The sequence below is a fragment of the Cricetulus griseus genome, chromosome 7 (assembly GCF_003668045.3).
Source record: "Cricetulus griseus strain 17A/GY chromosome 7, alternate assembly CriGri-PICRH-1.0, whole genome shotgun sequence".
NCBI classification, from domain to species: Eukaryota; Metazoa; Chordata; class Mammalia; order Rodentia; family Cricetidae; genus Cricetulus; species Cricetulus griseus.
In genome coordinates this window covers 90,151,119-90,178,201 of record NC_048600.1, presented here as the reverse complement: position 1 = coordinate 90,178,201, position 27,083 = coordinate 90,151,119, and the positions used below count along the sequence as shown (strand labels likewise).

General features: G+C 45.0%; 1 protein-coding gene across 1 annotated transcript in view; it reads left to right on the top strand.

Annotated features, from left to right (window-relative positions):
- Positions 1-7,205, top strand: part of Gosr1 (golgi SNAP receptor complex member 1) — a 31,860-nt gene extending 24,655 nt beyond the window's left edge. The window contains 2 exon segments of the mRNA NM_001246745.1: positions 1,289-1,371; positions 5,354-7,205. Coding sequence (NP_001233674.1) covers positions 1,289-1,371; positions 5,354-5,478 — 208 coding nt within the window. The 3' untranslated portion in view covers positions 5,479-7,205.
- The last annotated feature ends 19,878 nt before the right edge of the window (positions 7,206-27,083 follow it).

The following is a 27,083-nucleotide window of genomic DNA, read 5'->3' as shown; positions in this document are numbered from 1 at the left end:
GCTTCAGTAAATATCCTTTTAGGTCTCTCCTTACACATTCTTTGTCTTCTCAATCATGAGATTGAAGTATTGATTAATTTGTCCCTTCATTAGAACACCTTGTAGTTTGTTCTGAAGCTTTGCCCATGAAGGGCTGGAGCTTACCAGCAAAGATAGCCCCATGGATTGTCCCCTTCAGGAACCGAGCATTGCACTAATAGCCCATAAGTGTCTCTGCAAGTATAAGATCCAAGGGGAATTGAATCCATTACTGCAACCTCAGGACATAGAGTTCACAGGTTCCTATTGTTGGACTCCATGTGTTTCTTTGGGCCTCTTGCTTGAGAAGATATATGTAGCCCCTCCAGCCCAATATCTTCATTAGAGCCAGCAAGGGAACCAAGGCTTCAGATGGTCCTTCCCCAGCACAAGGGTTTTTGTTCTGATGTCACTCTGTGGAGGAAAACGGGCCAAGGGTAAATCAGGTTATCTAGCTACCATTTCCCCCCAATTTCTGTGACTCTTTAAAATAAATTTTAGGGTGTCTTTTATTTGACTTTCAAATATGTACAATGATTCTTGATCATATCTACCAAAAACTTACCCCTTTCAACTTTTTTTAATGTTAATATCTAAAGCATTCTCCTATGTGTTATATATCAAAGTTGGATACTAACCCTACCCTCTAGGAGTCTAATATCTGTGGCAGTCAAACTTGAAAATACACGATCATAGAAGTGATACCAAAAAGAGTATTATCTCAGATTCTCAACAGGATGTCAGAGTGGTCCCATGAAGAGGCTGCCTTCTCTGTAAAAGCAACTTTTCTCCTTTCACAGCTATGTTTAGTGAATCTCTAGATCTGCTAACTATGCCCTAGAATTTTGAAACCTCGTTTTCTTATATGTTGAGAGCTGGCTGAACGTGGATACATACTTGGCCTCTATTTTTATGGTTGTGATTCTTTGCTTTCCTTATAAACAGTTTTTCCTGATTAAAATTATTTTAATGGTTGGTCCTTTTTAAAGCCACTAGAAGCAGCTTTGTAATATATGAGTTGTCTTTTAATGTCTCATTTCATTAGTTACTTTGAAGAAAATACAAGATGACCCATAACAAAAAGACTTCATTGGATAACGGTGGGTTAAGTCAGAAAAGACAATGGCAAGGTAGCTGGGCACTGATTTGTACCCATTTCTTGCCTGGTCATTCTGGGATTAGTTGCTCACTGCACTTTTAGAAATGTGATGAACTGAGCAAGGTAATTCTCCAGTGCCAACTCAATTGTCTCTTTTCCCCCCACTTGAAGTATTGCTATGGCAACAAAAGAAAATATGACTTCACAGAGAGGAATGCTCAAGTCAATTCACAGCAAAATGAACACTCTGGCCAGTATCCTTTTTGAAATCTGTTGGTGGGATGAAGGGGTTTTTGTTGTTGTTGTGGGTTTGTTTTTTTCTTTTGTTTTGTTTTTTTTTGTTTGTTTGTTTGTTTTCCTGTTTTATGGGGGTAGGGATGCAGGTCACCAGTATTATGGTAGCTGGAGAGCCCCTTAGCAATTACATCATGTGAGGACTTCCTACTTTGTGGTAAACCTACATTTAGCACCATTTCTAGGAGACAGCACTCCAGAGATTTAACACTAAAGATTTAGATTTGTAAAATGATTGACTTTTTTTTTTTTTTTTTTTTTTTTTTGTCTTTAAAAGCTCTGGGTCCAAGTTAGTACTCCCTGCATGTGTTGTTGTCAACCACCCCAACACTGTGTTTTCTAATTTGCCACTTTGGAGGACAAAAGTCAGTCATAGGCACCTGAAAGGGAGGGGACCCTGTGTGTGTGGTGGTGGTGGTGGGGGGTGTGAGTTCTCATAGAAGATGGTGACTGCACAAGCCCAAGTTCAGAGAAGAGTTTCTGCTTGTTAGTTTTTAAACTTTTAGCTTCCGAACTCAAAATAGGATTGCTTGGAAGAAGGGGGTAGGAGGGTTCTCGGGTGGATGTGAAGAAGGACCTAAGATTCTCAAAAGTTGGGTGTCATCTGGTCCACAGTAATTTAAGGGTACTTTTTGTTACTGCTTGCTGCAGCTTCAGGCAGGGAATACAAACCACACAACTCAACAAACCTGTGTGGAGTTTATTGGGAAAGGAAGCAAGTTTAGAGTGAGGCTCTGCAGTTGGGGTGGTTGAAACTGGAGTCCTGGAGCTACTGGCCCAGCTCTGAGTGGCCCCAGCTTGCATGGTTTCTGTGTACAGAGTCCTTAGGCATGCATGATGTAGCCATGCAACAGAGGGCCCTTTGAGCTGACTGAGTATCTGTCTGAAGGCTGGTTTCGTACCCTGCCTGTTGTTGGGGCAGGTTCAGCATAATGCCAGGATATCAACACTTTTATCCTGATAATCTGTTGCCCCCTGAAAAAGGATATTGTTTGGCATTTTCTAGTCCTTTATCAATTTTCTTATTAGTCTAGTACAAAAACCATAATCCCAAATCACTCAGTTCATACAGTGCTGTACAGTACTCTTCTACTCATATCTCATTTTGTCGTTCCCATTAAAGGGAAAAAACTAAGAACTTATTAACTTTGCAGATAAAGAATTAGGCTCAGAAAAGTGGCCTGGCCTAGATCCAATATATATATATATATCCCATTTCCCCACAGGAGCACCAGGATTACAGATGCTTCACTATGCATTGCTATTTTATCTGATTCCTAGGTATTCAAACTCAGTTCCTCATGCTCGTACAGCTAGCAGTGTTGTCTATTGAGTCATCTCCCCAGCCACCAGTGCATTTTTCATACATCTCTGTGAAATCAAATCATACCCTGCCCCCTCTCCTCAGGTAATGTTTCTCTCTCTCGCCCAGTGTAAGTTTGAATCTCAAGGACTCACATAAAAGGTCAGTGCACAGTGAGTCATTTCTGGGGTGATGAAACACACTCATCTACTTACCCCATATATGGAGACTACTACAGACCAAAGTATAGATACCACCAGAGTCCAACTTAGTGAACCAATGAGTTTTATTGTTATTTACAGAAATAGGTTATTTACAGGAGCAGGAATAACTCATAGATAGCTTCATCACCAGGCCCAGCATGAGTGACAGCTCGCAAAAGCTAGGAAACTTGGAGCACACTGCACAACCTACAGGCTGCTCAACAGGTTGGAAAGTGTCCTTTCCAAGTAGCTTTGGTCTAAACCTCTTGTAGATCTGATTTTAAGAGTCTTCTTTGTTTGCTAGTTCTGCTTACTTCAGCAAATGCCAGTCAGTTTCCAGAACTTCCTGAAGCTATTTTGAGTTGTTTACTCCCTGGCTTAAGGAGTTTCCCTGCATGATGGAATGTTTCAATCTCACAGGAAACTATTACATAACACCCAGGCTAGTACAAACTCACAGACTCAGGTACTAAGGTGATACTTAGGTCTCAGCCCCAGAAGAAGCTGACACACTGTATTTACTATAAACTATAAACTTAGTCACCAACAAGAGCAGAGACAACTTAATGTAAAAGTGTTTGTATTTTGTATAACCATTGAAAATAAAATAGAAACTAGGTGTGGTAGCACAATTCCCTTTTAATCCCAGTATTTGGGAGGAAGAGGCCCACAGATCCCTGAGTTCAGGCAAGCCTAGTCTACAAAGCAAGTTCCAGGCCAGCCAGGGCTACAACATTGAGACCTTCTCTCAAAAATTAAAATAAAATAAAAATTTGAAGTGGTAGCCGCATAGTTGAGTTATTTTACATTCTAGTTAAAACTGAGTTGTCCATTCAGATTTGTTGTCACTGTGCTTTATGCCTTCTGTCTGAATGTGTGTGCCCTCTAAGCCCCAAGTTCTACTAAAGAAGCAGTATCCAATCCCATTGTATTGCCTACTACAGATAAAGCTCTCATCATTCCAAAAGCGTGTGCTCAGGGCCTCAGAAGATGGCTCAGTGGTAAAATGCCTGCCACACAAACATGAGGACCGGGGTTTGATTGTATCCGTGTGACCAGGGGAGTGTCTCCTTTTCTCCCATCACAGATGTCCTTTTTTTTCTGTGTTAGCCTACCTCTGTCCTTACGATTGCAGATGGCTACGACACAGCTTGAAGGCCATAGGAAAAGAACAAACTTTCTAACAGCCTAAACCAGTGCCTGTTCCTAGCTAAGCCACTGGCCAAGGGGAGGACTGTTTTACCTCCTGAGTCTTAACTGCCTCTGCCTGCAGAACTTGAGTTCAGCCTCACTCCTGAACTGGGTCATTAGAAACGAGAGGAATAAGTTCTCAGAGATAAACAAGCAAAAAGCCACCACAGTCAAGGTTTTCTGATGCCACAATTTTATGGTTTTTTTTTGTTTTTTTTTTTCACGTGCACTCTCACAGAGGCCAAAAGAAGGTTTAGCTGGAGTTACAGGTGGTTGTAAACTGCCCGTTGTGGGTTGTGGAAACAGAACTTGAGTCTTCTGGCAGATCAGCCAGCACTCATAACTCTGACCATCTCTCTCCAGCCCCCTGCACTGAACAAGAAAAGTGAAGGGTTTTTCTCTGTGGGAAGTTCTTACTTTATAAAATGTTTTGTCACTTTGATGTGTGTTTTGTTTCTGACTTTTAAATGTTTCTCTATCACTTGTCCCCTTTTTTTCCCATTCAGAAATATACTAATGCCAATAGTATGTACTCTAGACATTGAAGATATTTTAGAGCCATGATCATACAATATATAGAATCTTACATACACAAGTAAATGTGTTCCTGTAAGAGTCATAGGGGAAGTACATAGACATTTCTCAACGAGAGGTGTGGTCATTGGTCTTTGTGAACTTGATGTAATGACTTTACCAACAAAAAGGGGGTGTTGTGCCAGCAATATGGAACAGTGCAACCACTTTGGTCACCACATGCAGGGAGTGTGTTAGTAACTTGAAGTGCTTTTTTGGGTTATCAAAGCCCAAAAATGAAAATTCCTAATTCTCCCCCCCCCCATTAGCCTGTTTTCCTGCTACAGAGTGCTGACCACTGCAAAATAAACCTAAAATTTTAAATAATTCACTAGTGCCTAACTGCCTGAGTCCAAGGATTCCTTCCTGGGGCAGAGAGGGTCGGGTTTTCTTCAGAACTCCTGTCTCTGAGGGGAGGGCACAGGACAGAAAGGGGAACTGCAGAGCCAACCCAGAAGCCCTGGTGGACTCTGGCACTGTCCTTATTTTCTCCACTGATTCTCTTCTTTCCATTGTTCTTGCTTGTGCACTTTGCAGCCTGGGTGAGTTGAGTTTGCCCCAGTTTGGGATTGCGGGCTGCTCTTCTCTTCCCCATGATGGCTGCTTGTGATTCCTGCGACTTTCCATTAAAGAGACTTCTCTCAAGTATGACCTTAACAAGGTTTCCCAAAGACCGTTTTCCTGCTGTAAACAGCCTGATACAAAGGATCAACCTTAGGAAGCGACGGGACTCGCTCATCCTTGGAGGGGTCATCGGCATCTGTACCATTCTGTTGCTGCTGTATGCGTTCCACTGAAAGGACAGCCCCAGGACTCTGCCCACCGCCTTCATGCCCTGATCTGGAGTGGGGAAATGAGGAAGGAGAAAACTGCCCTGGCTATGAGCCTGGTAGCCAGATGAATTCTAAACTGCACCCATGACTCGGACCTGGTCAGACTGAGCTGAAGCCACAGTTTTCCTGTGCTATCTTTTCTAATACACATTACTCTGTTTTTTAATTTTAAAAACAACAAAAGGTTTTCAGTCGCTTGTGTCTCCCTAGGAGGTAAGCAAGCAGAGGCCGAGAACCTGGGCTTCAGTGACTGGTGAAGCCTGATGACCAGCAGGCCTCATAGCTGGACTCCTCACAGTACCAGGCTCTCCACATCCAAAGATGGCTTTGCTTTCAGCCACGAGATTGGGTGTGAATAAAAATAATTCTTGTCCTTTTATTTAACACTTGTGATGAGAAGTCAGCTGTCCTTTGCTGATACTCGGTGATCTAGATTCTCCTCTGTGTCCCTAATTCTTGGTAGTCAAGAAAAATTCCATTTTGCGACAATTTTGTCAGATGCTGATAGACCAGCTTCATCACATGTGAGGTTGTCTGAAATGGAAAGCTCTGTAGAAAGGGTGTGTCTTTTCTGTTTCAGTTGTGAGCACTAGGTCAGCTGTGCGGCTGGAAACGTCAAGAATGCAGATCTTGCACTGAGGAGCTGGACATTGCTCATTAGTTCTCCCATTGGGTTAGTATATGCTTCTACGTGGTAAAATCACATTACCACTGGACAGACAAACAGCCAGTGTCTGTCATTGCCCTCAGTGGTCCCTCATCCTGTGAAGATTAATATTAGGAACTGAGGGAGGGGACTGTGGCTCTCAGTGAGATCTGCTCACGAGCCACATGTGAGAAGACACTGAAGGGTGGCTCTCCATGTCATTCCATATGACAGTGCTCTTCATCCTGGATCAAAGGCTTTATTACTGTAGCCTGATTCGAAGGAACTCTGCCCTGTGAGGACCTATCATTCCTCATCTGTTAGGCTCTACACCCCCAAGCCATGGTCCCACCATTGAAGGTGCCTGTGACTCCTTTCCACCTATTTATTGCTATGGACAGTGACAGAGATTAAGTGCTTTTCTAGGTTAGCCATTTCTTAGCATCTGAATTTGATAATTTGTCTTACTGAGCTAACAGATATTTTAAAGACATCCAGCGTTTTTGCTCACCGAGAGAGATGGCTGCTAGTCCCCGCTGGCACATCCTCTGGCACCACAGGCAATGAGAGGGTGTTAGGGTGGAGCTCTTCACCACCTCATGGTGTGGGGATGGTGCCGCTGGGCGGACTTGATACACTTAATGCTCATGGATAGACTGACATCGGTCTGGGACTGACTGAGAGGTTTGTCTTCTGGTGTTGAAGTGTTAGTACATTCTGGGTATGAAAGGCATTCGATATATTTTTCTTAATTATGGGGTTTATTTTTCTAAATATGGGTTAATCAGCTTGTTGACTGGGCATGCCCTTAAAAGGAATTTAAATTTCCCACTGTGGACCTTAAAGAATCAGGGAATTTTGTTTGTTAAATTCTCTTTGGGAGAACAGAACTTCTCTTCCCTGACCACTTTATTATCTTTGATTTTTTTCAAAGGGCCTCGATTGGTGGTTGTGCCTCAGCTAGACTTTATGGGACTTTGGTTGTTATATAGTGGGCATATATAAAGCCTGAAGTATACTAAATAAAGTTATTTATTTAAATATATTGCCAGTCTTTTCTACTGGTTTGATTATTTGGTTTGTCCACTAAAGCTGGTAGGGGAGAATAAGCTAGGACAGGGCCTGGTGCCAGGTGGCAGGTGGGCCACCCCAGGAAGCTGTGCTCAGATGAGGGAATAGAATTATGTTGCCTGTTTTCTTTTTGAAATTAAACCAGTTCTTCCAAGGATGCTGAGAATCCTCGCTGTACATGCTGGGGTCTGTCGGAGTTTGCTGACTTCCCCTGTGTTGCCCCAGAGGGAGGGCTGGGCCTACCTACCCTTCCAGTCCCACCCGTTACAGGACCCTGTGGTTGCAGATTAGAACTTCAGTTTTATGACATTTCACTTTTTTCACGTGATCTTCGCTCCTCCCCTTTGAGCTGTCCGTACATGCCCAGTTTTCAGGCTCGGGAGCTGGCAGTTAAGAATTTCTGGTCAGAGCCTCAGGTCAGGTTTTTTGATTTGTGATCCCAATGCAATGTTGCTTCTTAGGAAAGATTTGTTCCTATGGCATCATTTTTGAGAATACCTTTTAAAAAATATTTTTAGTAACCATTCAAAACTTCCCACTTCACTAAAAGATATGAAAAATGGAAACAGCAGAAAATTTAGAGTGTGTGTTTGTCTTGAGAGTATCGCACTATGTAGCCTGCCTGGCCTTGACCTCCTGCCTCAGCCTCTTGAGAACCTTGGACTGCTATCTGAGACATACCACCATGCCTGGCCCCAAGAGTAAAACTCTGCAATTCTGTCTTACTGTGTACCAGTGACTTAGTAAAGATACTCAATAAGTTTTACTGAGATCCAAAAGTATGGATTGTCTGCCCTTGGAAGTCTTGGACTTTAATGATGCCGAAGGATTCTCTGCCACCTGCATTTGTCACCTTTTATTTTTCCCTTCTCCTTGGTACCAAGTTTACTTTTATTGAGAATGTCTTTTTCCTTCCTTCTGGTACTCAAATCAAATGTGGGATCTTCTGAGAGTGGAGACAAGTGAGGAAAGAGCTACCATGAGGGTGCTTGGTACCTAGAACCAGACACCTTGAGCACTTTCCATGCTGGGTGAGGGGAGATGCTCACTGGTCCTGATGCTGTGACCTGGGACCCAGAGTTGAGGGACCTTGGCCTTCACCACCACCATTACTGCCCTGTCTCATTGCTGATGATTGGAACCCAAGGGAGTGGCTCGTAAGAACGGGTATGACCTTTATGGCTTTACCTCCTGTCCTTAACTAGATAAGGTTTTTGGAAATTCACTGAGTTTTCGAACTTGTAATATTAAGTTGTTGGGATTAATGGCTGTGCCCTGGTCATTTGTGGCAAATGTGACAGAAAACAAACCTACTCAAATGACTGTGTGTGCTCCATTCTCCTTGTACAGTAGAGTCTTCCAAAAAGATGTTAAATTCCCAGTGGGATCCCAAACTCGGCTTGCTCATTCCTGTGTGTGCCCAGACATCCCCTTCTCAGGGACCTGGGGACAAGAAGCAGGGTCTAAGCATGGTGTCTGGGCGAGAAGCTGGGGTCTTAAGGATATCTCTCTGTGTCTCCCCCCTCCCTTCTTCCCTCCCTCCCTACCTCCCCCCCCCCCGTCTCTTTTTTGGTATCTGATCTAAAATTGTACCAAAATACTTGCATCACACCCTAGTAGCTCTTAGAGATGGGAGCAGAATCAGTTCTGATCACACTATTCTGATGGAAGACTATATTCCTCATGAAAAATGCCAATACTGATTTTTTTTAATCTATTCTTTTCCAAATGCACTTTCTAATTTTTTGCTTTTAAAATAGCTTCTTGGAACCAATATTATTGTATTTGTACTTAATTTTTGTTCTCATCTAAATGTGCATTTTCTGACTGTATAGAAAAAACTTTGTTATATAATTTAATAAATTAATTATCTAAAATAGCCATGCCTGTGGTTATCTGTACTGGTGAGATAACCTTGCACCCTTCTGGGATTATGATGTCACTGCTGGCAAAGGACTTCTCAAGATGCCCCAAGCCTTTGAATGAACAGTTGGGTGGTGTTTGAGCTCAAGAATGAAGGAAAGAGAGACTGGAGAAGTCAAGAGCACTGGCTGCTCTTCCATAGGAGCCAGGTTCAATTCCCAGCATATATGTGGTACAGACATACATGAAGGCGTATCTTTATCATAAAACGTCAGAGATTATGACAAAAATCTAAAACTGTATTTTAGTCAGAAACATTATGTCCTCACCTCCTTAAATGACTATTTAAACTTGATTCTTCAGAAATAGAAATACCTCATTTCCCAGCCCTTGAACCAGATGTTCTTACACATGTTTTTGTCTCTTTTTACAATAACACTAATCAGGGCCGCCTACAGCTCAACAGTAGCGCGCTCGCTGAGCATGCAGGAGGCCTTGGCTTTGAGTCCCAGTACGACAAAAATCAACAAACTAACAGTATAATGTGTGCAATCCATGTAAATAAATTCAGCCTTGTAAAGCGTACTGATGGACTTCAGTGTACCAGTTATATAGCTGCAAGACCAACCAGAGCGAAGCCCTGCCCCCACAGCAGCTGGCACTTTGCTCTGTCCTTTATCTGACACATCCGTTCTCCCTTCCTCAGCACTGCAGCCACTCCCTCCTGACCAACACGACTTCTTCCCTGGGGATCGTAACCTTACAACCCACTGTGTGCTGCTGTGCGTGCACACTCCCATGTAAACACAAATAACAACCAACGCCTTCTGTGGGTAGCCTTTCCATTTCTTAGATAGGAAACACAAGTGGGGCTTTGCTCAGTCACTGAGTGGGTGGTAAAGGGGCTTGAGTCTTGAGGGCTTGTTTTCCCTGCACTGGGGGTGGAAGCCAGGGTTTTGTGCATGCAAGTGTTCTACCACTGAGCTATATCCCTAGCTCTTGACGGCTCTGATGTCAAATCTTAACAGTTTTACAAAATCTTTTAACTCTAGCTGCCTGATGAAGAAATTAGGAAGCCGGGCGGTGGTGGCACACACCTTTAATCCCAGCACTCGTGAGGCAAAGGCAGGCGGATCTCTGTGAGTTCGAGAGCAGCCTGGTCTACAAGAGCTAGTTCCAGTCGGTCTCCAAAGCCACAGAGAAACTCTGCCTCGAAAAACAAAAAGAGAAATGAGGGAAATAAAAATCACCAATTTTGCTTAAAAGTAATCGTTTAGAATTTTATAGCCTTATTATTAAAAGGCAAGCCATTATCCAAGTGCTTGTTGAGAGGCCCCATCTGTGAGTTACATTCACCTATGAGTACTGGTGGACTGCACTGGTGGACTGCAGTGAAGTCAAAAATGCTTAGCTCACTAATTCAGAGTGCAACTTCTCTCCAGCCTCTTGCACCCACTTTCGTAGCCTTCCTGGCCAGCACCAAGACTATCCAAGTAACTGCAATGGTGCCTTTCTGAAGGTGAGCCCTCTGAAGGCTGCTGTTGCCACTTGCTCAACCCTTTCCTCACAAAAGGCACTGAGCTTGGCCCAGGGTACCCTGGTCTCATAGCAAGAGATGACTAGAAGTAGCAAGTCCGTTGCTGGAAGCTCACTGAAAATGTCTGCCATCGGGACATTTTCCTTAGTGTAAAAGCCAGGAGAAAAACAAGACTCCAGAGGACAGATTGTGCGGCCCAGCTGCAACTAACAGGATTCTTCTCCTTGGCTACAGGTTCCCAGCTCAGCAGGAGCCACTCAGTGTGCAAAGCTCTTTTCTATGCTCTCAGAAGACTTAAGAACCTAAAAAGACCGGTGCTGAAGCTTTAACTTCCTGCTTAGAATTCCCACGATGCTGGAAGACTTTCTTTCCTCCCCACATGGTCCTTTGATAACTTGCCCTGACATCTCTGTGGTTTTCCATTTGTCTCCTTTGAGAGATGGGGCTTTTAGCAAATGATCACTTATCTTAACCCATTTGTTTTGGATATTTTCAAAGACCCAAACTTTTGCAGAAATTTCTTACATCTTTAGGAGCACACCAATATGGTTGGTACCTGCTTTTAACCCAGTGCCAATAGGGTTAAACGTGAAGGTGACATTTTATATTTTTTACCCTAGAATAAATAAGCCCACCATCCTCTCCATTCGCTTCTCCATGTCATGTCTCACTGGAGCTGGTCCACACTGCCTGACTGTGGCAGCTGTTGTGGGCATGCCTTCCTGCCTGTCTAACCTCTTTGGCACCCTGCACGTAGCAGCCTAATTTAGCTTCCTGAACAACCTATGACCTGACATTATTGAAGAGCAAGACACGATGAAATTCCTTCCCTGAACAAGACAACAATGTCTACTCCTCCTTCCTGTGATCTCAACAACAAACTGAGGAACGATTCCTCCCAAAGTTGACGCTGGGGAGCCAATGAGTTTATTAGACTTGCCTACAAAGCAGTGGGTCAGGGGTTATGGCAGGAGCAGGCGTGACCCTAAAGCAGCCACACTGGACGGTCTACACCCAGCATGAATAGTGAGTCCTCTGGGATTACATAGATGGAGCCCTTTCCCCTAGTTCTTCCCAGCCTGTGTACTTTAGCTTGTCCCTTAGGCCCTGTGTAATTAGGGCAGACTTGTACACAACTGGTTAGGAGAAGTCCCATGACCCTCTGGAACCCTCCCGTCTATGAGGAAACGCCAACAGTCAACAGGCCCAGCTGTGATGATCGTTTGTGATGAGGCCCAGAAGAACTGAAGATGGCAACAGCATGGCTTAGAAGACAGCCCTAGATCAGTGATTCTCAACCTGGGGTCAGGACCCGTTTGTGAACCCTTTCACGTTACAGTTCATAACAGTCGCAGAATTATAGTTATGAAGTAGCAATGGAAATAATTTTGTGGTTGGGGATCACCACAATATGAGGGTTGCTGAATTAGGAAGGTTGAGAACCACTACCCTAGACAGACCACTCTTGTCCTTACATTATTTCCACAGTCTCCCCAAGGGATCCCGAGCCTCAAAGGAAGTTAAATAAAAGCCTGGGGCCCTCTCGGTAGCCCCTGTCTCTAGAATGTAGCTGTTGGTGAGTCTTGTATTTTGGAGAAGGAAACCCAATGTGAGGAAGAGGATGAAAACAGAAAGGTATCCACTTGGACCCAGATTACAGTAATAACCTGTGATTGGAAACAACACCTCACATCACTAAACCAAGCGATAGCATTGGCTTCTCCACTGGAGCCTATGCCTTCCCCGGTCACGGGCTTTGTCTCAATTCCCTGTACCAGATGCAAATTACCCACTGTGGATCAGGCCTCAGGTCCAGTCAGAAAGTTGGTTCTGTCCATAACTAGTTGAGCCACTATCCCACTGGCTCGTGCCTCTTGCCTGGCACTTTCAGTATGAAGCAAGCAGAATCCACAGCTGAGTAGGAATTTGGGCCTTAATTCTGTCCAGCAACCCTAGTAGCAATTTCTGGTCCTACAGGAGTGAGCCCACAGGGAGGTGACACTTCCTGCCCAGTCCTAGATTTTTTTTTTTCCAAGTTGGGCAAACAAAGCATGGCAGTGTCTTCAGCAACGGGGGGCCGATCATTTATGCATCCAGCAGCGACAGCGATAACATTTGTTGTTTTAGAGGCAGCCAGGGCCAAAAGTTCCTATGGAGGTGCTGGAGTGATAGCTCAACAGTTAAGAGCACTGGCTGCTCTTGCAGGGGACCCAGGTTCAGTTCCCAGCAGCTAACAGCTGTCTGTAACTCGTTCCAGGGGATCCCATGCCCCCTGCATGTGCGTGGTGATGTACAAGCATGCAGGTAAGGCATTCATACACATAAAATAAAGCTTTTCATAAAAATAAAAAATTGGGGACTGGAGAGATGGCCCAGTGGTTAAGAGCACTGACTGCTCTTCCAGAGGTCCTGAGTTCAATTCCCAGCAACCACATGGTGGCTCACAACCATCAGTTATGAGATCTGGTGCCCTTTTCTGGTGTGCAGATATACATGGAAGCAGAATGTGTATACATAATAAATAAATGAAATCTTTAAAAAAAATAAAAAATAAAAAATTTTAAAGGTGCCCTCTTACCAAATAAATGAATGAATGAATGAATGAATAAATCTCTCTCCTTGGGAGATCACCCACTCCAAGCACTGGAATTCTTAACACCCTTATGACTTCTGGAAGGATCTATTCCACTCTCAGAAGATACTCGTCTTCACGAGTTAGCATTTGCACGCCCAAGATGTTGCAGGCTTCTCCGAGTCACCTGGGGTGGGGGACAATCACTTACACCTTCCAGAACCATAAAGCACCCAAGAATCCCACTGCAACACCACCTGGCCTTTGCACCTTTGTGAATGAAGTCCCCAGGCTTACTCCTCCTGGTAGACTCCCATGCCTCTCCAGTGAGTTTTCAAATCTGCAAAACCCTCAAGAGTTAGCATTATACCTGTATAACAGGACTTACTTTTTTTTTAGGCAGGAGCATAACCCAAAGTCCTGAACCTCATCCATAAAGAATTGTAAGGCTACACAGACAACCTTGAGGAAGCACTCTGAAAGCCCACTTGTCATGTGCTCTTAGCAAGTGTCAGAGCTCAGAAATTCACAGCTAAAGATTATTGACATGAAAAGATTCCACTTCTGGCTGGGCAGTGGCAGCGCACACCTTTAATCCCAGCACTCAAGATACAGAGGCAGGCAGATCTCTGTGAGTTTGAGTCCAGCCTGGACTTCTACAAAGTGAGCTCCAGGATGGCCAGGGCTGTTACACAGAGAAACCCTGTCTCCAGAAACAGAAAAAAAAAAAAAATTCCACTTCTGTATCCTGGAGCTCTTCCATGGAGTCTTCACACACACTCCTGCCACCATGAATTCATTGGGGCAAACTCATGCTTCTTGGCCCTGCCCAGAGCCAAAGGGGAATGAGGCCCCATTGCTGGTCCCTGCTGCCCCTGCTGCTCAGGCTGGTTCCTGGGGCAGGTTAGAGCTGTAGCAATAGCCCCAACCAGTGCCTCTCCATCCACTACACCTGGCTACTCGGAGCCCCTGGCTCAGCAGTATCTGCCTCTACTATAGCCTCTGCAGGAGAAACTGCTTAGTCTGATGGGATAACTGCCCAGCCCCGGGACAGGATTGGTCACTCTACCTGTCTTTCCTCTCTTGGACACCTTCTGCAAGCTGCACTCAACAACTTTGAAGTCTTCAGATGCTCCTTGGCATAGAATTTGGCTTTTCTGTCCATTTTTTTTGCTTTTGTTTTCTTAACTTGGCCTCCTTGCAATTCTTGACATGTACCTTCAAGTAACCCAGAGAGACTTTTAGCTCCTCCACTTTTCTCTCCCACCTACAGACATACTAGTCTAAGTCACTTAAGGTAGCCAAAGTCGTTCCTACTCATAAAGATCCTGCCCCACAAAAGGGCTCAGCAAAGATGCTAAAGCTCCCAGCCACTCAGGTCTTTCGGGGTCCAGTTCCTCCGTAAGTCTGTGGTGAACACTGTCCCCTCAGGCCTGTGACCTGGGCATCATGCATTGCTTCCAACCTAGTTCCCTCAGTAGCGCCACATGTCCCGCCTATTGTCCTCTGGTCCTGGTATTCATGGTGACATCTGCTGCTAATGACCAAGCATCTCTAATGGCTTCTATGAGCCGGCCCATTGGTTGTCCTTGTGTTAACCTCAGGCTTCATAGCTGTGTCAAAGGTGGGTGTGTGGTTATATTGTTTACTTCATCCAAAGTGATCCAGGCCTCCTCTCATCCCACTGCCTCACAAACCAGCCATTGCTTGTGGAGCTCTTTTCCTAACTCCCACAGCTCCAGCTCTGGTCATTCTCTGATGACCATGGTCCTCTTACACCAAGCCGCCTTTAAGACCCTGACTACATGCTTGATCTTGGATTTTTTTTCCCTTTCTCTGTACCAAAGACTGGACATGAGGGGTATCTCCTGTCACCTCCTCTTCCCGAGGGTTCCAGGAAGGACTCATTCATACAGATAATACAGATATGATCTCTGTTCTTTTTACCCTTTGGCCCCCCAGTCTTGAGAAGCAGTAGCCAAAACCTCCACTTCATCCTCTTTTACCCAATTTTCCTGCCAGTTCAGAGGCTAATGTGGAGAAAGCTGGCCACATGTGGTTTTATTGTGATTCCTTCTGCAAACACACCATCTCCCTGTGGACAGCCACCTCTGCCTGTCCTCTTGCTATCCGTAACAGCAACCAGGCTGCTCTGCAGCTCTTACAGGTACCTCTGCCCATGATGTGCCACTCCCAGGGCCTGACTGCTCTAGACATTGAGTTGTTCTCAAAGTATCTCCATAATCCCAGGATCCTACCTATCACACAGATGTGACACTCCGTTACAATCACCTTCCTAATGCTTTGGACCTTCAATACAGTTCTCCATGTCGTGGTGACCCCAGCCACAAAAATCATTTCCTTGCTACTTCATAACTGTGATTTTGCTACTGTTATGGATCATAATGTAAATATCTGTTTTCTGATGGTCTTAGGTGACCCCTTTGAACCCCTGTGAATGGGTCATTTGACCCCTAAGGGGATAAAGACCACACAGGTTGAGAAACAGTGACCCAGAAGAAGACTGTCATCCAGGATTTCACACACACACACACACACATCCCCCACCCAAGTGGCCTGCCACTGCCCCCACAAGCCCTACAAGGACAGACCACCATGCCAAAACTTCCTCTGCAAACATCCTACCCCCGCCCCATGCGACATCACTTTGCCTGTTTGAGTCATTCCCCATGTCACAGACACCACTATTGCTCTTTCCAGATTCATCCTTGGTTTTGTTGGCTACTGAAAGCTGCATGACAAGTGATGCTAAAATTCCTTCCCTGGGAGAGACAGAAACAAAGTCTACCCCTCCTTCTGTACTCCACAGTCAAATCCAGGTAGGATTCCACTGAGGGCTCACTCTGGGGAGGCAAGGACTTCTGGGCTCATTTACAGAGCAAGGAGTGAGAGGTTATGAGCAGGGGTGTGGGTGACCATAAAGCAGCCATGCTGCCAGATCTGCCCCCAGCACGCAGAATGACACCTCCTCACACCTCCCCTGCCTATGTACTCCAGCCACTCCTCCCACTGTGCCCCAAGACCATGAGCAATTAGGACAAAATTGCATCCAACTGGTTGGGAGGGGTAGCTGGATGCTCCTGTGAGGGTCCCACAACACTCCCTTACCCCTCCTTCTATGAGGAAACAACAGCTGTTGGCAAGCCCAGCCACGATGACCTTTTGTGAGCAGGCCCAGCTGAACTCCTAAAGATGGTGCTGTGTGAACAGAGGTTTCGCTCCTGCCTGCCAGTTCCTGAACAAACACTCAGAGGCTTCATATTAATTGTAATTGTTTGGCCAATGTCTCAGGTATATTACTGACTAGCTCTCACAATTAAATTAGCCCTTTCTTACTAATCTGTGTATTACCATGTGACTGTGGCTTACCGGTAATGGCTACATAGTGTCTCCCTTCACACCGCCTTCTTTCTCTCTGTATCTCTGTTTGGATTTCCCACCTGGCTCTATTCTGCCTTCCCATTGACCAAATCAGCTTCTTTATTAGCCAATGTTAATAAAACATGTTGACAGCATCCCACATCAGTGAGAATTTAGTCAGGAGGAGTCTTGGACAACCAGAGCTAATCCCAAAGTGTATGCTAACACCTGCTCAACATACACATTGATCCTTTTCATTGGAATTGCTTTCTCCTACAGACCAGAAATAATATAAGATTAAACACTGTGTTCAAATTGGCAGGGTCCCCCCATAGAGCAGTAGCTGCCATTGGCTCATTGAGTTTCTAAGCAGAAGTGTCTGGTCTCCGGTGCCAGGCCTGATTCTTTTGCCAGGGCCACATCTCAAAGCCACTCTGTGTTCTGTTCCTTTGAACCTGTTTGCCTTAGCTTCTTGGGCTGTGTAGAGCTCCCCACTCTCTCAGCCCTCACTATTTGGGCAGACGTTAGGTCCACACTAGACCCCTGACCAGAGTGAATTTATATGGAAGCTGAAAGCTCAGAGATGAGCTTCGTCAAGTGGGTCCCAGATCCACCCTCCAGCCTTGCTCTTCATGAAAGAGCCGGGCATATAAGGCCTCCACTGCCATCATCCCACTCTCCACCCCATCTCATCCTGTCAGACGCCTCACTATCCGCCTTCACTCCAGAGTCTTCTTTCCAAGCCTGCCTGTGAAGTATCTCATTTTAAAACCCACCTGTAAGGAACAAGTACTTAATGGGCACTGGGTTTCCTTTAGGGATAATAGAATGTACTAAATAGGAAAGAATTATACACTCATTTAGAAATGATTCATTTTCTATTATGTGAATTTTAGCTCAATGTCAAAGCCTTTGTGTCTCATTTTTCAGCTACTATAACAAATTAACACAGGGGTTAAACAATTTCTCACAGTTCCAGAGGATGGGGATTTCAAGATGGAGGATCCATAGACCCATTGTCTGGTGAGGATCCAGCTTGTGGAAGGCCATTGTCCCCTCACCTCACCCAGCAGGGAGAGCAAGCTATCGCTTTTCACAAGGGTACCATTTGTGGGGCCCTCTCCACCAGAACTAACTACCTAAAAGTGCTCACCTCTTAAGACCATCATATTGGGAGCCCAATTTCATATATGAGCAGTAGTCGGGAGACACCAATATTCAGCTCATGACACACCCAAATGGCCATTGGCAGAAAACTCCCTGGCCTGCCCCTCCTCTGCGATTCTTATTTCCTTTGTGTTCCCTGCACTCCCCAACATAGCGCTCGGTCCCTTGCTGTTCTATTCACTGCGTGCTTCTCGGTCTCCCACTCGGGAACTGTGATCTCCTCGACTGAAAGAGCTGTCCTGAGCCATCCTTCTGTGCCCCCAGGACAGAGAACATTACTCGGTGCTCAGTGAATACGGAGAAGGGAGAAATGGAAGGATCCAGTGGCCTTCCTTAAAGTGCAGTACACCTTGGTGACTAACTGCGGACACCCCTTCCTCTTCGTTAATGATGGTGTCCTCTTCGCCCTGCCCTTAGGCTCTCAGATAGAGTAGAAGTGGTGTCCTGACTATCCACAGCTGGCTCAAGACTTTCCTCTTGCCAAAGAAACTTTGGAAGCCAAGAATTGAGTGCAAGCAGGACTCTCTATAGGAGAGACACCTCTTCCACACTGAGGAGCTAACTGCTTTCCTTTCTGACGGGCCAGGTGAGGATATGTGAGAGAAATGGCGCCATTTCAGATCATCTTTCAAGGTCACAAATGAATAGAAGCCTTGAAGGGGTGTTTCCACTCTTAAGGACTGATCTTGTAAAGAGATGCATCACAGCCCATTCTACAGGGAAAGACTGGACATAACCTAAATGGCTCGGTGGGAGTAATGGAAAGAAAGGAGAGGAACAATCCCCAAGTTGTTCTTGGTCTTTCCCAAGTGAAGGAAACTATGGGATATACACATGCTTAAAGAAAAAAAAAAAAAACTGCTGTAATGAGGTGGAATTGACATGAAATAAGTGCAAATGGCTACAATTTATTTTATTATTTATTTTGTGTGTGTGTGTGTGTGTGTGTGTGTGTGTGTGTGTGTGTTGTTCATGTGTGAGTTGGGGTGTGTGCACCACAGCACACTTGTGGAGATCGGAGAACAACTTCAGGCAGTCTATCCCCTCCTTCCACTATGGGTTCTGGGGCTTGAACTCAAATCTTCAGGTTTGAGCAGCAAGTACTTTTACCCAGTAAACTATCTCGGCAGCCCAGTGCAATAGTATAACAGCTTGGTAAATGGTCACATAGATGTGTGACATACATCTGTGACACTGTGGCTTATAGCCAAGATACTATAAAATGGTCCCTTTGTGACCTTTGAAATTTCTCTCCTGCCCAGTTCCAGCCAACTTCTGCTCTGCTTTTTTGTTACCATGGGTTTGCATTTTCTGGAGCTTTCTATAAATAGAGTTATAAAGAGAACATGTGCTCTTTCTCTCGAGATGGGAGAATCTGGCTTTCACTGTTTGCATGTCCTTGCATACAGTCAGCTATAGGTACTCATGGACCTCTTCTGGTTTTGCCGAGAAGCATCCCATTATTGGAATAGGACAGAAATATCTCAGCCTCTTATCTGCTGTTGCACTTTGGATAGTTCCCAGGCTGGGGCCGTTACACTCGAAGCTGCCACAAGAGTCAGTTTCACGGACACTGACTTCCTTTGCTCTGATACAAGCCTGAGGAGGACAGCTGGGGCATGGTGGCAAGAAACACCAGGCTGTTCTTCAGCTTGTACCATTTCCCACAGGAGCCCAGTTCACCTCATCCTCACCAGTGTTTAGTCTAATCTTAAGTTTGAGACATTGTATAAGATGCATAATGACAGCCCATTGTGCCTTTGCTTACGTTTCCCTGTTTGCTGTGGATGTTGGGTGTCTTTTCATGAGTTTATTTATCATCTACATATCTTTTCTTGGTAAAAATAACTATTCAAGTATTTAGATCAGTCTGACCTTGAACTCAGAGATCAGCCTGATTCTTCCTCCTGACTGCTGGCATTAATGGCATGTGCCACCACAGCCTGCTTGACCAAATATTTTACTCATTTTCACAGATGTATGTGTAGAATATGAAGAAAGATATTCAGGAAAATGGTTTGCAAAATGGTCTGGGAAAAAGAATGACAGACTGGAGGTCACAGACAGACAAGGAGGAGTTGGTTCTATACATAACACAGATATTATATTTTTAATAATCTAAATTATATATATTTTTAACTTTAAAATTTTTATTTTATCTTATATGTATGGGTGTCTTGCCTGCATGTTTGTCTATGCACGGAGTTTATGCGGTGCCTGAAAATGCCAGAAGAGGGAGTCGTATCCCTGGAACTGGAGTTACAGAGGGCTATGGGCCACCATCTGGATGCTGGGAACCAAATTCAGATTCAGTGCAAGAGCAAGAAATGCTCCTAACCACTGAGCTTGCCGTCTCTCTTCCTCCCTCCTTCTCTCCCTCCCCTTTTCTCTCTCCCCCCAGCCTCCTAAATTATATTTTCATAAAAAGAGATAGGCTGCTTTGAAAACATCAGCATTGAAGGCGTGTCTCTTAATGGATGTACAGATGTTGCCTGCTTAGGCAAGAGCGCTTCAGAAACTCCTCACTGGTAGGAAATTGGAGCACTGAGCCATTAATGGAACCATGAGCATCTTGCATCCGATTGTTTTCAATCATTTATGGTGCTGCACATTTGGCAGATGTCTAGGCTAGGATTCCTCTAAGCAGGCCATGGTATTTATACTAAAGGGAATACTGTTCCAGCCTTGTGATGTCCTGACCTGTTCCTGCTGAAGATGACCTCTGAAATCTCAGAAGCCCAGTTTGCTTGGACTTAAAAAAATAATAATACAATAAAAATGGCTGTGTTGTTTTCCTTCTGTTTCCTGCCTGGGGCACAATGCAGGTTTGCAGAGGCAAAAGACCTGGGAAGGAGTGGGAAATCCTGAAGAGGCAAGCACTCGGGCAAGGTCATGGTCTTTTAAGACAGCAAAGGAGAATTAACAGGGATGTTTTCTCATCTAAGACCTCACTGGGACTCCTTTCTGCTCCTGGTCTTTGATCCAATCCATTAATTAATTAGGTCATAAAAATTTCACATAAATTAAAATTCATCTCCTAGACTGAGTCTTTTTTTTTTTTCTTTCTTGAGACTGGCCCTCATGAAGCCCAAGCTGAACCCCCGCCCCTGAGTGCTGGGGTTACAGGTATGCCCCACCAGGCCCAGTTTACACAGTGCTGGGGCTCAAACTCAAGGCCTCCTGAAGGTTAGGCAGATGCTCTACCCACTAAGCTACATCCCCATCCCCCAGATGGACTTCTGTCAAATTCATGTTTAACTATATTTTCCTCCAAGAAGCTCTTTGTCCAAGGTAGTACTGTATGGCAGGGAAGATGGCACTGATCGTAGCGTGACATTTAACCTCAGCCGGAAGCTCCCTGTAATCTGTTGAAAATGGCAAGCTCTTATGGACCAGGCCACTGTTCAGCTCCTGACTATTTTAAATTACAGTTTTCCAACAAAAGAATAGTGGTTATTCATGGCAGAAAATACATGGACTGAGTAGAAAAAGGGGAGGAAAGGTGTATTTCCCAACATTTTGTAATGGTTATAATCACCTTACTTCCTATGTTTTATTTTGTTGTATGATTGTATGGCCTGCAAGTATGTCTGTACCTCATGTGCATGCCTAGTACCCAAAGAAGCCAGAAGAGGGTGGTGCTGGATTCCCTGGAACTGGGGTTACAGATGGATGTCAGCTGCCATGTGGGTGCTTGGAATTAAACTGATTCCTCTGGAAAAGCATCCAGTGCCCTTAACCACTCAGCCATCTCTCCAGCCCTCTTCCTCCTCCTTTTACAAAGTTGGATTATATATCATAAAAAGTGCCCCCTCCCACGTCTTTTCAATGCTAAGTATCAGTCACAGGGCACTCAACACACACCAGGCACCAAGTGAGCTCTCTGCCACTGAGAATCCCTGGCCCCACACTGCCTTGTGGCCAGTGTCTTCACATAACGATGCCCACAACTTTCCGAGCCATTAATTCTTCATATGCATCGTGTTTTGCAAAAGCTGCACTGTTTCATTGTGCAGATGGCCGAGCCTGATTAATTTTTCAAGTCTACACTCCCCACCCCCGCCCTCCCCCACACACTTTCAAACTATGGTTGCCAAGTTTTAGCCCATTATAAATAAATGAGCCACACTGGCTTTTCCTTTTAAAGATCCTGAAAACAGATCATTCTGTTCACTCCTCCACTGCTAAGTGCACAGCCTCGTTCTTTTCTTCGGTCTGTTTTATGAATTGGACTGAGGGTCACTCTCTAGTTTACTAATGAACGCTTAGCCATTTTTTTTGAACTTGAGGATCTACTGACAGAGGCCAAGGAGGAGGATCCCAAAATGAAAAGATGAGCATGGCCCCCTTTTAAAGTAGGCCTGAAAGCCAGGTGTAATGATCCGTATTTGTAATCCCAGCACCTGGGAGGCAGAGGCAGGAGGCCTGTCTTGAGTTCAAGTCAAACCTGGGCTACACGGTGAATACAAATTGAGCCTTCACTGCACACCAGTGTTGGTTAATTAATTGGTTAATTAATCAGACAAGGGATCATTGTTACAGTAACTATTTAAAGGGTGAGGCTCCTTTTAAACTCAAAGCCTCCAGCATTTGGGAAGTTGAAGTTGAAGGCCAGCCTGAGCTACATTGTGAGGCTTGTCACAAAAATAAATAAAAATAAAAGACAAACAGGTGGTTAATGAAGTATCTAGAGCACATGAAACTCTGAGTTCAATCCCCAGAACCACATATGCCTCAGGAAATGGAGGCAGGAGGATCAGGAGTTTGGGGACATTCTTGGTTGGTTAGTTGTTTCTTTGGTTAGTGAGTTGATTGTTGGTTGGGTGTTTTGTTTTGTTTGTTGAGTGGATATGTGTATGTGTGACAAGGTATTACTATGTAGCCAAGGCTGGCTTCACATTTGTAGCAATCCTACTGCCTCTGCCTCCCAGTGCTGAGTTTAAGGTATAAGCCACCATGCTGAGCTTAGGCCCCCTTTTACTCTCAAATCGGAACTGCTAAAAGCCATGCTGCTCTGAACATTCTAGACAAGTGTTATATGAATATTCAGTGTCAGACTATACAATTAACAGGTTTTTTTTTTTTTTTGATGGCCATCCCAATCGCCATTTTAACCACTCATGAGTGAACATTCCAGCTCTGACATGCCCCAGTGGATTTGTCCAGGAGCGGTCCTGTTTTGTTTTCCATGTTTAAGGGTGTTATTTTTCTGCAGTTGATTTCTGTGTATGATGTGAGGCAAAAGACAAGACCCAGTTTCCTATGGAAAGCCTTCCTGCCCTCACTGAGCTGGACCACCCACTGTGCTGAGACTTGAGTAACCCTATGGACCTCCTCTCCTTCTAGATGTTCCCATCTTTCCCACTGGCCTATTTTTCTACTTTCTACTCAGTACCACACTATCACTGTAAGACCCTCGGAAAGCTCAGGCTTCCAGGATCTTAGCCCAGAACCGCGGCCACCCCAATCACAGAATGGAGGCGAAAGCTTGATGCAAATTGCATGAGGCTTTATTGTAGTTTAACGAGCTAACCCCATGTTAGCTCGGGTCTTTGATTCACCCGCCATGTCGGATGGCTAGCAAAAACAGAAAGACAGTTCGAAGCCACTGTGTACAGATCTTTATAGGGCAGCGTAAGGGGAGTGTCTAGGGGTATGCACAGGTTCAGGATTGGTGTGCCTTCAGGCTTGGAGGGTTGCCCTGTGTTGATTGGTCAACTGGTTGTTATGGCCCATAGGCCCTCCCAGGGTGGTTGCTATGCTCTCTGCGTCATTGCTGTGCGCTTATCCGTAAAGTACACCCAGAGCCATAAAGCATAGCACCACCAGCTAACTTCTGATTGGTTCCTTGTCACAAGGCAGGCACCTAACCTCTAGTGACTAAGACAAGGTCATAGAGCACGTGTTACTGTCATGGCTGCCGAAATGGGGAGCTGGTCCCTTCATCACAATTATTAAAATTGTATGATGTATCTTGACATGTAGGGGCATAAATCTTACAGATATGCTCATCTTTCTTAGAGTTGTCTGGGCTACTTCTTGGTCCTTTGCAATTTTATATACATTTCAGAGCATGTTAGATCCCTAGAAAACCCAGCTGGATTCTGGTCTGGACCTGTCTGAATATATGAGTCAATCAGAGGAGGAGCTCTGCGATTTGGCCATTTATAATCTACACACATGGTATTTATCCCCACTTCCTTAGATATTGTTAACACTTCATTGCCTTTCATTGGCAGAACTTGTTGTCTACAGTGTCCATGCACAGTCCCTTAACATCCTGCCTGTCACTGGGGGCAATAGACAGGACATAAAACCATGGGCTTACAACTCACACTCAATAGGATGGCTGCTATCAAAAGAAATAAATGACAAGTGCTGGTAATGATGCGGACAAACTGGAAGCCCTTGGACACTGGGGCAGGTGTGATAGCGCACGTCTTTGACTCCAGCACTCAGGAGGCAGAGACAGGTGGATCTCTGAGTTCAAGGCCAGCCTGGTCTACAGAGTGAGTTCCAGGACAGCCAGGACCACAGAGTGAAACACCCTGTCTCAAACTAGATAAAATAAAATAAAATGCATTGTTAGGATGGGGATATGGCTCAGTGGTAGAAAGCTTGCCTGGCATAGACAAGGTCCTGGATCCAATCCCAATGCTGCAAAAGTGGTAAGAATGAATAAGTTAGCTAAAGTAATTTGAGATGGCTCAGTAGAGAAAAGCACTGCCACACAAGCTGGATGAACTGAGTTGAAAGCTTGGGACCAGAACAGTCCTATTTGGTGGCACCCACCAGTTATCCCAGCACTTCTACAGGGGGATAGACGGTGAAGACACAAGTGTGGCAGGCTTTCTTGAACCACAAGCCCCCAAGTCATGACACAGAGACTTTATTAATTTTGAATGCTCAGCCTTAGCTTAGACTTGCTTCTTGCTAGTTTTTTTTTAACTTAAATTAACCCATTTCTACTAATATATGTGCTGCCATGAGGCTCATTTACCTCAGCTACATACTGTCCATCCTGCTTTCCTCCTTTCTCCATGTATGTCTGTCTGGCCCCTGGCTGGCTGGCTCCCCTTTTCTCTCTGCCCATCAGCCCCACCTATCCCTCCTCTGCCTGGCTATTGTCCATTTAGATTTTTATTAGACCAATCAGGTGCCTTAGACAGGCAAGGTGAAACAGCAGCGCATCTTTACATAGTTAAACAAATGCAGCATAAACAAAAGCAACACGCCTTTACATAGTTAAACTAATGCAGCATAAACAAAAGCAACATATTTTTACAGAAGTATTACCTGGAGTATGAAAAGTTACATAGACAAGAGAGACCAGACCAACAAGATGGAAGAGAAATAACTCCCCAAAATTGCCCTCTCCCCTCTATACTCAGGTCATGGACATACACACACATACACACACACAAGATTTGAATATTCAAAAATATTATGAATAAAATACATAGTCATGAGGCTCAAGTAAAAGGTATATGAATGTGAGCAGTAGATTCTCATAAAACATTGCTTGTAGGTCTGTCTCTCTCCTTTTCTTTCTCATTGTTTTTTTTCCATTTTTTAAATTTGAATTAGAAACAAGATTGTTTTACATGTCAATCCCAGTTCCCACTCCTCCCCTCTTCCCATATCACCCCCCCCAACTAAAACCCTACCTATCACATATCCTTTCTGCTCCCCCTGGATGGTGAGGCCTTCCATAGGGTATCATCAGAGTCTGTCGGATCCTTTGGGATAGGGCCTAGGCCCACCCCCATGTGTCTCACTCAGGGAGTATTCCTCTATGTGGAATGGGCTCCCAAATCCACACCTATGCTAGGGATAAATACTGAACTAACTACAGGAGGTCCTGTAGATTTCCGAGGTTTCCTCACTGAAACCCATGTTCCTGGGGTCTGGATCAGTCCCATGCTGGTTTCCCAGCTATCAGTCTGGGGAGCAAGACTTCCCCAATGTTCAGGTCAGCTGTTTCTGTGGGTTTCACCAGCCTGGTCGGGACCCCTTTGCTCTTCACTCCTCCGTCTCTGCATCTGGATTCCAGTTCAGTTCAGTGATTAGTTGTGGGTGTCTGCTTCTACTTCCACCAGCTACTGGATTCTTTGGGTTTTTTTTGAGACAAGATTTCCCAATATAGCCTTAGCTGACCTGAAACTCACTATGTAGGCCAAACTGGCCTCAAACTCATAGCAATCCACTTGTCTCTGCCTCCTCAGTTCTGGGATTAAAGGCGTGTGCCTCCACATCTGATGTATGTGACTCTCTTAAAGAAAATCTGGAGCCAGTGAGATAGCTCTGTGGGTAATGGGGCTTGCTGCCAAGGCCAATGACCTGCGTTTGACCACCAGGTGGAAAGAGAGAACTGGCTCTCACAAGTTGTACTCTGACCCCCACATACTCACCATGGCAAATACACGGCACACTCACCCAAATGCACACACACACACACACACACACATACCACCACCACCACCACCACCACCACCACCACACAAATAAATAGATAAATGTAAAAAAAAAAAAAAAAACCAAATAAAATTTAAAGAAAACCAGAGCTTTTGGGTGGAATGGCATTGACTGAAGGGTTATTGGTGAAAATGATATGTGCTCACTATGGGCGTGGCTCCCAATGGCCACTATCTCTCTCTCCTCCACTGTGTAATGGGGGGGACTGTTTCATCTCTACTCTCCAACCACATGCCCTGCCATGCCTCCATCCTGGGTGCTTCTTGATGTCTGCCTGTGTCACAGAGTCCCTCCTTCCATCAGGGAGAAGACTCCAAGGAGACTTCTTCCCCTGAAGGACCATGCGTCTATCAGAGGATGAGCCTCCAGGGCCGACTTCCCCATCATCTGCTTGGGGAGAAGCCTCTGGGAAGGGAGGCAGGGCAGAGGACTCTGGGGTACCACCTGCTGCGTCACAAGTTCCTTGGGGACTCCCTTGGACAGGCAGGACTCTGCCCCTGATTTGAATGGACCATTTGGAGCCACTAATTGGGCCAGGACTGAGCTCCAAGCTGCTAGGAACATGAGTAAGAATCCAGGGATGTGCGCACTAAGGCTTCTCATTAAAGGTGGGAACTGGGTTTGGTGGCACAAGCCTGGAATCCCAGCCCCCAGGAGGCTGAAGCAGGAGAATGGAAAACCTTATCTAATGAAACAAAATAAAATCAGAATTGAGCTGGGGTCCAGCTCAATGAAAAAGCCTGTACCTAGTATGTATAAAGCCCTGGGTTCAGCAACCAGAACCAAAAGAAGAAACAAAGTGATGGTGTGGCCTATGGAAGTAAATCCAGCCTACATATAACTTTGGCTGGGTAACA